General features: G+C 36.4%; 1 protein-coding gene across 3 annotated transcripts in view; it reads right to left on the bottom strand.

Moving 5' to 3' along the window:
- Positions 1-6,336: 6,336 nt before the first annotated feature.
- The window catches only part of CALCR (calcitonin receptor), a 161,433-nt gene continuing 156,097 nt past the window's right edge, over positions 6,337-11,672 (bottom strand). For 2 of the 3 annotated variants that reach the window (XM_011998260.1, XM_011998261.1), the window contains one exon: positions 6,337-8,431. In XM_011998260.1, coding sequence (XP_011853650.1) covers positions 8,201-8,431 — 231 coding nt within the window. In that variant the 3' untranslated portion in view covers positions 6,337-8,200. The remainder of the gene's footprint in view (positions 8,432-11,672) is intronic. The other variant, XM_011998262.1, reaches the window with a different exon arrangement.

Here is an 11,672-nt window from a genome sequence, read left to right as displayed (position 1 = left end):
TGATAATAATTAGAAAGCTCAACAGTAGTCACAAGTACTTGTCCCTGCAACTCCTTGATAGAGTAAGTACTATATGTTGGCTGTAGTCACTTTTCATATCCTGTATCCCATTGCTAAGCCTCAACTCCGGTTTCTTACATCCACATCTTCAGCAGGGAATATGTGATTAGAGAGGACATGTGAACACTGTACCAAAGGATTGATGTAGTGTGGCTATACTAGCATACTAATGCTCTATCCTAGGTGTGCTAACCTACCTCATCTCCTTCCTAAAGCTTTCCACTAATTGCTTAAGTAAACTGCATGATTTGAGCATCTTAACTTAGTCTGTGAGCCTTCCTGGGATAGCTTGCATGCAAATATACTTGGAGGTTATTGTTACATGAAGGTAATGTCTCATATGACATTGCCCTCCTTGTGTTTTTGCTTTTACTCTGTTGCTGACTTTCTGATTTGTTCTTAAAGGCATCTAAATTTTAAGCTTCCTTCTAGGAACTGCTCTAGGCATGTTGCATAAATTTAGAGATGTAATGGTTTCTTTATCGAAGTAGTATTAATACAGTTGGCCCTACATAGTTGTGGATTCCACACCTGCAGATTGAGCCAACTATGGATAAAAACTATATTTAAAAACAGTACAATTAACAATACAACTACTGAAAAAATGCAAATGGAAAATATATTATAGTAACTATGTATTATTTACATTGTGTTAGGTATTGTAAGTAATCCAGAGATAATTCAAAGTATATGAAAGGATGTATGTAGATTATATGCAAATACAACACCATTTTATATAAGGAAATTTAGTATCCTTGGATTTTGGTATGGGGGAGGGATTCTAGAACCAATCTCCTGGTGGACATCCAGGAACAACTGTAGGTAAAACTAATATGTTTTGACTGATATAAGATTGGTACCATTCTCTAATTCTTACTATCCTTTTAAAGGCAAGGATTATTTAGATACGTTTATTGTCTCCAACATCAGATTACTTAGGCTACAATTTTGCTATTAATTTCTAATTTTTTTGTATTATGGTCAGAGATCTTTGGCATGGTATACATTCTTTAGAATTAATGGAGGTTGTCTTTAGGATCTTAAATATGGCTGTTTAGTAAACATTCTCTGTATATTTAAAAGAATGCACATTTCCTGTTTGTTGAGTATAGCGTTTGGTATATTTTTAATTGCTTGAGATTGACAGTTGTATTTTTTCAAGTGTTTTACCATACTGCTAATATTTTATTTGTTTGATCTAGCATATTCTAAGACAGATGTGTTAAAATCCTCAATTACAACTGATAAATCATCTGTAGGGTCTGAATGTTTGTGTTCTCTGAAAATTCGTATGTTAAAACTTAATCCCCAATGTGGCAGTATTAAGAGGTGGGGCCTTTCTGGGAGTGATAAAGTCATGAGTGTGCCTACCTCATGAATGGAATTAGTGCTCTTATAAAAGAGGCCTGAGATCCCAGTTACTCAGGAGCCTGCAGCGGGAGAATAACTTGAACCCAGGAGGCAGAGGTTGCAGGAGCAGAGATCATACCACTGCACTCCAGCCTGGGCGACTCAGCGAGACTTCATCTCAATAAATAAATAAATAAATAAACAAACAAATAAATAAATACATAAATTAGGCCTGATGAAGCTTCTTTACCTTCTTCCACCATGGGAAGACAAATAGGAGATAACTTCTTTGAGGAACAGGCCCTCACCGGACACCAAATCTGTTGGTGCCTTTGTCTTAGACATGTCAGCCTCTGGAACTGTGGGCAATCAACTTCTGTCTAAATAACCCAGTCTAAGGTGTGCTGTTACAGCAACCTGAATGTATCAAGATGCTGCCCTTTATGATATTTTTTTTGTCCTAAATTCTATTTAGGGCCAGGCCCAGTGGCTCACTCCTGTAATCCCAGCACTTTGGGAGGTCGAGGAGGGTGGATCACCTGTGGTTGGGAGATCGAGACCAGCCTGACTAACATGGAGAAACCCCATCTCTACTAAAAATACAAAAAAAATTAGCCGGGTGTGGTGGTGCCTGCCTGTAATCCCAGTTACTTGGGAGGTTGAGGCAGGAGAATCACTTGAACCCGGGAGATGGAGGTTGCCGTGGACCGAAATCGTGCCGCTGCACTCCAGCCTGGGCAATAAGAGCGAAACTCCATCTCAACAACAACAAAATTCTATTTAGTCAGATATTAAGAGAGAACTTCCAATTTATTTTGGTTCATATTTCCCCAGCATAACTTTTCCCATTCATTTTTGATCTTTTGTTTTCTTATTTTCTTATGTATATCTCTTATTTCCTGTTGTGCTTTGTGTCTTATGTGCATCTCTTGTTGTCTGTGGGTTTTTTTTTTTTTCCAGTAAGAGAATCTCTGTTTCTAATTGGCAACTATGATCACCTTATTATAAATGTTATATGAAGACTTGTTTCACACATCTTAAGACCCATACTCATTAAGTTACCCACACTGCTTTTTAAATTACCAAATCTCTCTCTTTCTCCTAAAAGAGAGAATCTTTATCCTGCTCTCAGGTCACGATTTCTTCTTGTCCTAATCTTGTCAATATTAACAAAACTTTTAGCTTGGGGCATTTATTTGGCAATTTTGGAGTTATTGCTAGTTGAGGTCTTTTGTCTTTAACCATAGAGAGTTTTAAAACATATTTCTGTGAATATGTCCCCTTCTCCATTTTCATTTTTTGTGTCTTTCTGGTACTCCTACTGTTGATATTGGCAATTCAATTTCTATATCTCTTGGTTTTTCTTTTCTGCTTTCTATCTCTTTATTATTTCCTGCTTCCTCTGAGATTTCCAATCTAGTTTTTAACTCACTAATTTTTAAGTAGTGTCTAAATTATCACGTGTTATTTATTTCAACTATTCTGTATAGTGTTACTTCAGGTATTGCATATTTATAACCAGTAATCCCACTGGCTTCCTTTTTTCCTGTTGTTTCTTTTAAAATTAATTACTAATTATTGACATGCGTGTGTCCTCTCTGCTTCTATAATTTGTCCAGGGTTGGTATCCAGAGAGGGAACCAGCACCCTAACCAGTTTGCTGTCTTGGCTGTCCCTCCCGTTCCTCAGTGTCTCTTCTTTCTTGACTCTCTACCTTTTTTCATCATCTGTTGCATAGTTGAATGGTGAATGATATTCATAATCTTCATCACCCTATCTATTCAGACCCCAATTCTCGAAACTAATAAGTGGAAATCCTGCTATAAACAGTATTAAGTGCAGCCCTGACTACTTATATGTAGCTTTTTTGCAGGCCTCAAATTAGGACTGGTGTGTCCATTGAGAAACCATGAAAAGTTTCCCAAAACATGTTTTGTCTCTCAAATATCTGCACAAAGACAACATTCAAAGTGAAGAAGCTGCAAACTAGTGTTGTGTGTGAAAAACTCGCTGGCTAAAAATAGAAATCACCACTATGGAAAGAAACCCTTAAAACTATAGAAAAATAAATTTTATCTGAAGACCCTTTTTGGTTGAAGGAATCTATGGACAATGAATTAAGTTAATTTTGGACCAAAAAGATACATGTTGTGAATGATCTCTCTTCTCTTAACCAATGGGAATTTAATATGTAATATTCTTTAGAGCTAAAAAAGGGGAACAGCCTTACCTCGAGAGGCTGGCTGGTATAGTAGGACCCACCAAGATGGCAATTTAAAAAACAGAGGCATTGGGCAGCCTTGATTCAAATCCTAGCTCAGCTACTTACTAACTGTGTGATTGTGGTAGAAAATTTACCCAATTTCTCTTCCATGTAATTTTCTCATCACTAAAATGGGCATAAAGAGAGGATTCATAATGTTATAAAGAGTAGGTGAGCTAATGTCTGTTGGTCTATTATATTGAGTACTGTGTTTTAATGATTAGTGTTTATATCTCTCTCTTCTTAAATCATCTCTGTTAAAGGGGTGCTCTGAACATCTTTAAACCCGCAATATTCCTCTCCTGATGAGAGCATACAGAAGCTGCAATGCATGAGTGCAGTGAAGAAGAGACTACATCCTGAGAAATGCTTGCTGCACGGAGACTAGCCACCAATTCTGCTGTGCAGAGATTTCAGGAGTTTACAGCTGGTTCTATGTTTAGTTGTATGGCCTCTGTATGAGAGACCAGTGTGCTAGCTTTAATCAGCCAGTCTGGCAGGTTTGGATGGAGACAGATTTCTCAATCTTTTCTGATTTTTTTTTTCATTAAAGACATCTCAACTGGTTGTATTGAATTTCTACTAGGCACTTCACCTGCAAGACTCTGAGATTTTATTGGAGGCAAAATTCTCCAAATTAAAATAACAGTTCTCTTAAGCAAAAGAGACTGTAGTGGCATGAGGTGACATTGCTGGTCAATAGGTGAAGAGGCATGGCACAGTTTGTGTCTCAGTGGAGGATTTCTGGGAAAGCTAGATAGAAGGCATTGAATTTCTGTAAATGGAAAATGGCATTGATCAGTGACTTAAGAGACTGGCTGGCCAATGCTTAAGATAATGGAAAATCTCTGAAAATTGTCAGAGATGCTTGCTAATCTGAATGGAGGAAGACATAATATTAGAAAATCTTCCTGTCCTTTGTTGGTTACAGTTTCAGTGACTGTGTTTTCTTTCCTTCAATGCTTCATATTATTCAGAGATATTAAAAAATGTTAATTTCATGTCCAGAAGAAAAAAATCAGAAATATAGTTAGTTCTTAATTTGCAAACGTTGCTTCTCTGTCTTCCTTTGCCCTCACATGCACATATTATCATCCTTTTCTGCATGTTTCCAGTTATTGTTTCCTGTAACCTCCTGCTTGATACAAGTTATTAGTTCAGTAAATCAACTTTCATAAGCTTAAGTTAGGAATGTCATCTTGTTTACTCTGTCAAAATAGCAAATAGAATTTCCTTCTGCGTTTACCTGATTACTCTTCTAAATATGGATTCTGATCTACCCTCTTCATAAATAATTTCATTTTAAACCCAAAAGCGTTAACTCCTGTGAGAACTAGTTAAGCTGTAATCTAACCAATGAAAGAACCACCATTTTAGACCTTGTCAAGAAAGTGACTCCTGCTTGAGCCTTTGTCCTGAGATCTTGTTCTGAGAATATTTCTTACAACTAGAGCTCTTATGTCCAGTATTAATGAGGAGGGAAGATCACACTCAGCCACCACCTCCAGCCACATGTTTCACTTTGCTCTTCCACCCCAAAGATATCAAGGGTTATGGTTTTAGGCTAATAGTTCACTTAGAAGGTTTATATTTTTACCCCTGCACCGAAAAGAAGCAGTCCCTACTATAAAGAAGGTTTGCCTTGATAACTGCTATTAATAAGTATTTGTTATATAGCAGGATGGAAGGCATATGAAACATCTGTTGAATCGATGTCTAATGAGCGAAGTGATGAATGAGAATGATTGTAGCTCAATGATGATAGCATTTTTATGTTTTTTCCAACATTTTTCCCTGCAGTAACTGTAATATTCATTTGCACCTAAAGGCCTATTTTGGGTCAACAAATAGGAGCCAAAGCTAAAGGGAAGCTGACCATCTGAGTACAAATTTATCTCTTGAGAAATCATGTTTTATGGTATGATGCGAAATTGTTTTGTTCTTTAAGATCACAATGATAATAATATTTATTTCTATTCACCCCTGGAATGTAAGGGAAAGATGTAATCCTTACATAACCTTTCAGAAGAAGTTTCCCAGATCTCATGAGGCCACAATTTTGGATGCTCTCCCGTAATGAGAAGAATCTACAAATTGCTCCTGTTCCCCTTTATTAGTCCATCAGAGTTCTCATTTAATCGTCATTTTTTCCATTTCATGCTTTCCAGATCTGAAAACCTTTCCAGTGGTGGCCTTTATGCATTCTAATGATAGTTAATTGGTTGTCTTTCATCTAGCCTTAGTTTCTCTCCCAAACTATATTAAAAGCCAATGATTGTAACAATTCTAATGATCTGATGTGATATTGGACAGATCAAGTCTGGTCCCAGAATAATGAATAAAAAAACAAGAATAAAAGGATATAATACTTTCTTACACTTGATTTCTTTGCTGTGCTTCCTAAACTTATGCAATATTGATTGACACTGGTGTGTGGTGTTGGGTTATCAAGGGCATGAGAACAGTGTCACTGAATTTAAAATCAAATTGAGACTAAAGATGGTTGTACTAATAAAGATAATAAATTTGATATGTTTGCGTATGGTTTTTAACCTATGCTTTTAGATTATCTTTCCCACTCCTACAGTACAAACGAGATGGGATGTTAGCAGCCCATGGCTGAAATGAAAAACAGCATGGAATGAACAGGAGACGAGATGAATGAATGAAAAGATGAATAATATATTTCTTTAGAAAAATATGCAAATATACATCTTTTTGCTTTTAACATGCTTTGTATTAATTTATACATATACATATCATAAGCATTTCACATAATTTGGGCAGAACTGTGTGCAATTCTATAATAAGCTATTTTGTTTTCTTCAGCCACTACTATATTAGCATAATAACATCTAAAATGTTTTAACAATATATTATCACATTTGTACCAGAGCTGCCAGAAATACTCTGTTTTCCATGCTTGTAAACAAAAATAGAACAACACTACATAACACTGTGATTGGAAAAATACCTTCTTTTCAATTCCCCCCTTACATTCAGTAAAGGAGACTTAAACTACTTTAGTATCCAAAATTCACTTTCTCTGTAGAAATATAATTTTCTCTGGGTGCATTAAATATGTAACCATAACAAATCAATTTATTATCTTTCCACAACTGAATCACTTCTGAAAGGCAGTGGCAAAATATGACACAGATGAGACTGGAGATTTGGAGGGTTTCAATGTACCTCCTCATTTAGTGTACAAATTAAATAATGGTAACTCTGATTACTGTTGCAAATTCACAAATTAATTTCAGGTGCCATTAATGATACTAGTTTATTCAGGATTGTCAAAAATCTTATACTGGGAAGTAAAGAGAGATATGGGAATACAATACTGGATTTTAATGAGAACCGTTAAACATGAATTAATTTATGGTTAAATTTGTAGCAGCTAATTTTTTCCCCCTCCTATTTTGGTAATAACAAGAAACAAGAGGTCAACCACAACATGATTTATAATTAGCCCTCCTGAATCTTCCTGGAAAAGACTGAGATCTTGTTAAGCTTTGAAGCTGGGTGGAAAGCAGTTAATGGACTTATGTGGAGTCTTTTAATTACCAATTTTCAACAAATTTATCTCTTACTGCTAGATAGCACCCAAGGGCAAGAGGTAATCTGCTTTATAAACCTTGGAGTAATTTGCTTTATAAATCCTGGAGTTTAGGAAAGTGGAAAACTCTCTTTAAAGGGAGTATTGTCTTCCACTAAGAATTATATTTTTGGCAGTTTTGTAAAAATTTTTAGTGATAGATTTTTTGTGACCTCTCAGTTTATAAATGTCAGCAACTAAAGTACATTCAACATTAAGACCAATTCTTTACAACAGCTAGGGCCTGCCCAATGGACAGGATTATCCAAAACCAAGCTGAGCATGTAATGTTTCCAGCAAATTGACTCTAAATTTCTTTTGCATTCAAAGCATACATCTGCCTGCCAAATGCAGGTATTTTTCTTCACATATTTAGTAATCTCTCTATTAGAAAGCCACTTTGTCTTGCAGAGGTCATGTAGTTCATGTGGTTTACATTGTAAGGATAGTAAAACATCTCAGTAACATCAGAATTGACTGAAATTAAAAAAAATAAAAATCAGATCCATAGCCAAATACAGAAATATTCTAATTCAAAATCCAGAGTTAAAAAGAAAAATATTGACAATGATTTTAATTTTTCAAAGTTATAAATGGCTCAAAATTGACAAGGAGCACCCTGTATCTGAACTAGGTCAATTTCATTGTTTTTCTTTGATACTTTGCTTGCATTACTGTGACATTTGCATCTCAGTCCTGGATGAATGATGGAGTTCACAAGTTGCAGTGGGAGATTCCATTCCTAGACTGTCTCCCAAAGCAATAGTACCAAGATTAACTTTCTTCAAATTTACTATGGACAAATTCACTGAATAATTCTTCACAAATGATATGTTCGGTTCCTGGGAGGATGGGGAACACTTTAAACACATGGTGTTTCTCCCAGGAAATGATGGCTCAGTGATCACGATGCTGTGTTTGCTTCACATTCAAGCGGATGTTTCTTGCTCTATGATATTCAAAGGGATGATCTCAACACTCTCCTCGCCTTGGTTGTTGGCTGGTTCATTCCTCGGCTCCTGATGGCAGATGTAAACCCGGATGTCGCCGGCCTCCGCAGCAGCTGCAGCGCGAGCCGAGCGGTTGGAGGGGCGCCTCCCCCAGCGCTGGTTCCATTGAATTTTGAATTGGACCCATTGGCGCTTCACGGTGGTTTGGACCTGGAAGAGAAAAAGCAGCCTGGTTTTTATATGATAGTCAGAAACGATCCATGCAAAGTTTATGAACATCATTCTTAGAGCTTATCAGATGTTAAAGAAAGTTAAATTGTAATTCTCATCTAAAGGTTTGGGCTGTGTATGCTGTGGCCACAGAATATACTTGGAAGAAGAATTTGCAAATGGAAGAACTGAGTTACTTGCCTAAATTACCCCTGACAAGGTTGTTTGCTAGTTTTAAGAACAGGTTTCTTTAGCTTTCATATCCCGTGAATAAAAATTGATTTGGTTTACCAGGTAATGTGGTATGCATGTCATAATAGGGAGAAAGGTTGATAAAACTTTTCATATGCTACCATCCCTGATAAGGCAGAAGTTTTTATTTAAGTGTGCACATGAAAAATATATATGTAAACCATAGCGCAGTTCTGGATTTTATGATAACAGCCTCATACCGTGAACTTTTCCTTGTCCGACATGACTTGAGAGGGGGTATGCCAGACACACCTCTGGTTAATGCCATGACAACTTCTTAAGAATAAGATTTCAATCTCTTTCTTTTGAAAGACTTCTAAAATGTAAATAAACTTTCCAGACTTGTTTTATAAATACGATAAATTATATATTGAACACAAGAGGTGAAGATGTTAACATCAGAAAGCTCTAAATATGAAAACTACAATAACCACAACTGAAAACAGTATCACAGACAGTGAATTTGCTTGTCTAGCTCTGCTTTTTATAGAACCAAATTCAACTTAGTAGTTAAGTTCCTCCTTCCTGTTGTCTCCAAAATTCTTGCTTTTCTCTATAGCTGAACAAAACTAAAAAAGAGATTATTGCAATAATCTCTATTCTGTGTTTCTGAGTTTCTATTGCTTTGTACATATGACAAGCTTACCTAAAAATATTTGCATCAATTTATTAATACATCCTTAGTTCATTCTGCTGCCAAACTCACATATGACAGCTAAACACAAGAGAGAGAAACTGGGGAATATATAATGTGAAATAAATCATGAAAACTACTTGATCATGGAGAATCATTTTATCTACTTTACATTTGTACAAATCTGAAAGATGAGAAAAATGACAGCAAAACCGATTACTGTTATAAAACTGTATGTATAATATAAGGCTGAATGGTTCTGTGGCAAATATACTTTTTTTCTGTATCTAGTAGAGTAACAGTCTCCTCTGAGAATTATATTGTTCAGATATTTTTAAAGATATTACTCAGGGAAAGACAAAGTCAAATGATTCCTCAAAAAGCAACTAAACGGAGTACAGAAATTGTAGCTGGAGAAGTTTATCTTCACATAGCACAGCAACCGTAAGGTTTGAGGTGACAAATGGCAATCAGAATTATTTAGCAATCTGATAGTTTGGAATAGTAGACTTTTCAGATTATGGAGGCAACACATCCTGCGTTTTGTTTTACTTTGTTTTGGAGGTAATGAGTGCTTGCATGCAGGGTACTTTATATCTAAAGTGATTTAAAACAGACAAAGACAAAAACTTTAAGTGCTAAGAAATAAGGTGGGCCATGCAGCTAAAAGTTGTATTGAAAAAAGCCACACAGGAACAAAAGATAGAATAACAAGTTTCAGCTGTTCATTGAGTGTTTACTATGTACATAAGTATGTGATCTGTATTAACTTATTTAATCCTCACAATAGCCCTATGGGAAGGGCACTATTATCTTCACTTTACGGATGGGGCACTGAGGTTACTCAATGTGTCCAAAATCATATAGCTAGAATGTGGCAAAGCCACAGTACCAAGCAGAGCCTGGCTTTATTTGGATGGTACCATTACCGTAGCTTCAATGCCAGGGTTATAATCTAGGAACCATCAAATGCCCCACTGAGAAACTGGGAAATAGAAACTGGGAAATATACAGGTTCAGCACGTTTTTGGAGAAGCAATGTCTCCAGTCAAAGGAAGCTGAGAGGCCGGGCGTGGTGGCTCACACCTGTGATCCCAGCACTTTGGGAAGCCGAGGTGGGTGGATCACGAGGTCAGGAGATCTAGACCATGCTGGCTAACACAGTGAAACCCTGTCTCTACTAATAATACAAAAAATTAGCCAGGTGTGGGGGCGGGTGCCTGCAGTCCCAGCTACTCAAGAGGCTGGGGCAGCAGAATGGTGTGAACCTGGGAGGCGGAGCTTGCAGTGAGCCCAGATTGCGCCACTGCACTCCAAAAAAAAAAAAAAAAAGGGGAAGCTGATAATTTCCACTAATTCAGTATCTCTTAAATACCAAGATTTTCCTTGTAGCTGAAACTTACACATATATTTACAAGTATCCAAGCAGGCAGTTACGAGTTTAGAGTTAGTTTGCAAAAGGATCCAGCATGAAAAACAGGTCTTTTATTTCTCACCTGTCCTTTTAAAATAACTCCCATTAGAGTATCCATTTATATTAATAAAGTACACAGCCCAGCATGGGGCCAAACGGTTTGATTTCTATTTTAATTTTTTAAAGTTATTATTACAGAAAGGATCATGGCCTTCTCTAATCGCATCTAAAATTATAACCTATCCTTTTGTGTGGCGATGGCAACCTGCTTTGATTTGTAAACTATTCATATAATAACAGGCCCTTAGCAGCATATAAAAGACACCTAAAGAATTATAGACTAATAAGGGCAATTATCTCCTACAATATCACAGGTTGAGCCTGATGCTGCTCTGATGACAAGAATAAGGACATTTAATCTGAAAAACAAAATAAAACAAAACAGGGAGAGTTTTGTTGCTCCTGAAAATAAAAGAAATGTTATTAGTTGTAAATGGGATAAATGTAACAACAACAAAAAGATTTGAATTATATAAATTCATCATTCACTAAAAAAGCAACACACATTTTACATTTTTTCCTAATTATATCCATTTATGTATTGCCAACTTAAAGAAGTAGAGCCCTGGTCTTACAGTTTGAAGGCATAACTATTACATCTGGCTCTATTAATAAGCTTTGCAAAGTTGGTATGTTTAGGTCTCAGTTCCTACGTTTGTACAAAACAAAATAAGGTTAGAGTCTTCACGGTTGGATTTGAACGTTTTTGTCTTTCACCTTTCTTTTCCTGAGTTCATTATAAGCACCTACTATAGTTACGTACTGCAGAATGGAAGGTGAGGTTTAACCTAGGAGTTTTGATCCAATGAATGCAAAGATTGTAATGCCTACTCCTTCACACTGTCACCACAATCTAACAGACCTGCTGCAATCTGAGCTTA

The sequence above is a fragment of the Mandrillus leucophaeus genome, unplaced genomic scaffold, assembly GCF_000951045.1.
Source record: "Mandrillus leucophaeus isolate KB7577 unplaced genomic scaffold, Mleu.le_1.0 Scaffold565, whole genome shotgun sequence".
NCBI lineage: Eukaryota > Metazoa > Chordata > Mammalia > Primates > Cercopithecidae > Mandrillus > Mandrillus leucophaeus.
Note: the sequence above shows the minus strand (reverse complement) of the source record. Positions and strands in the feature narration are given on the sequence as shown.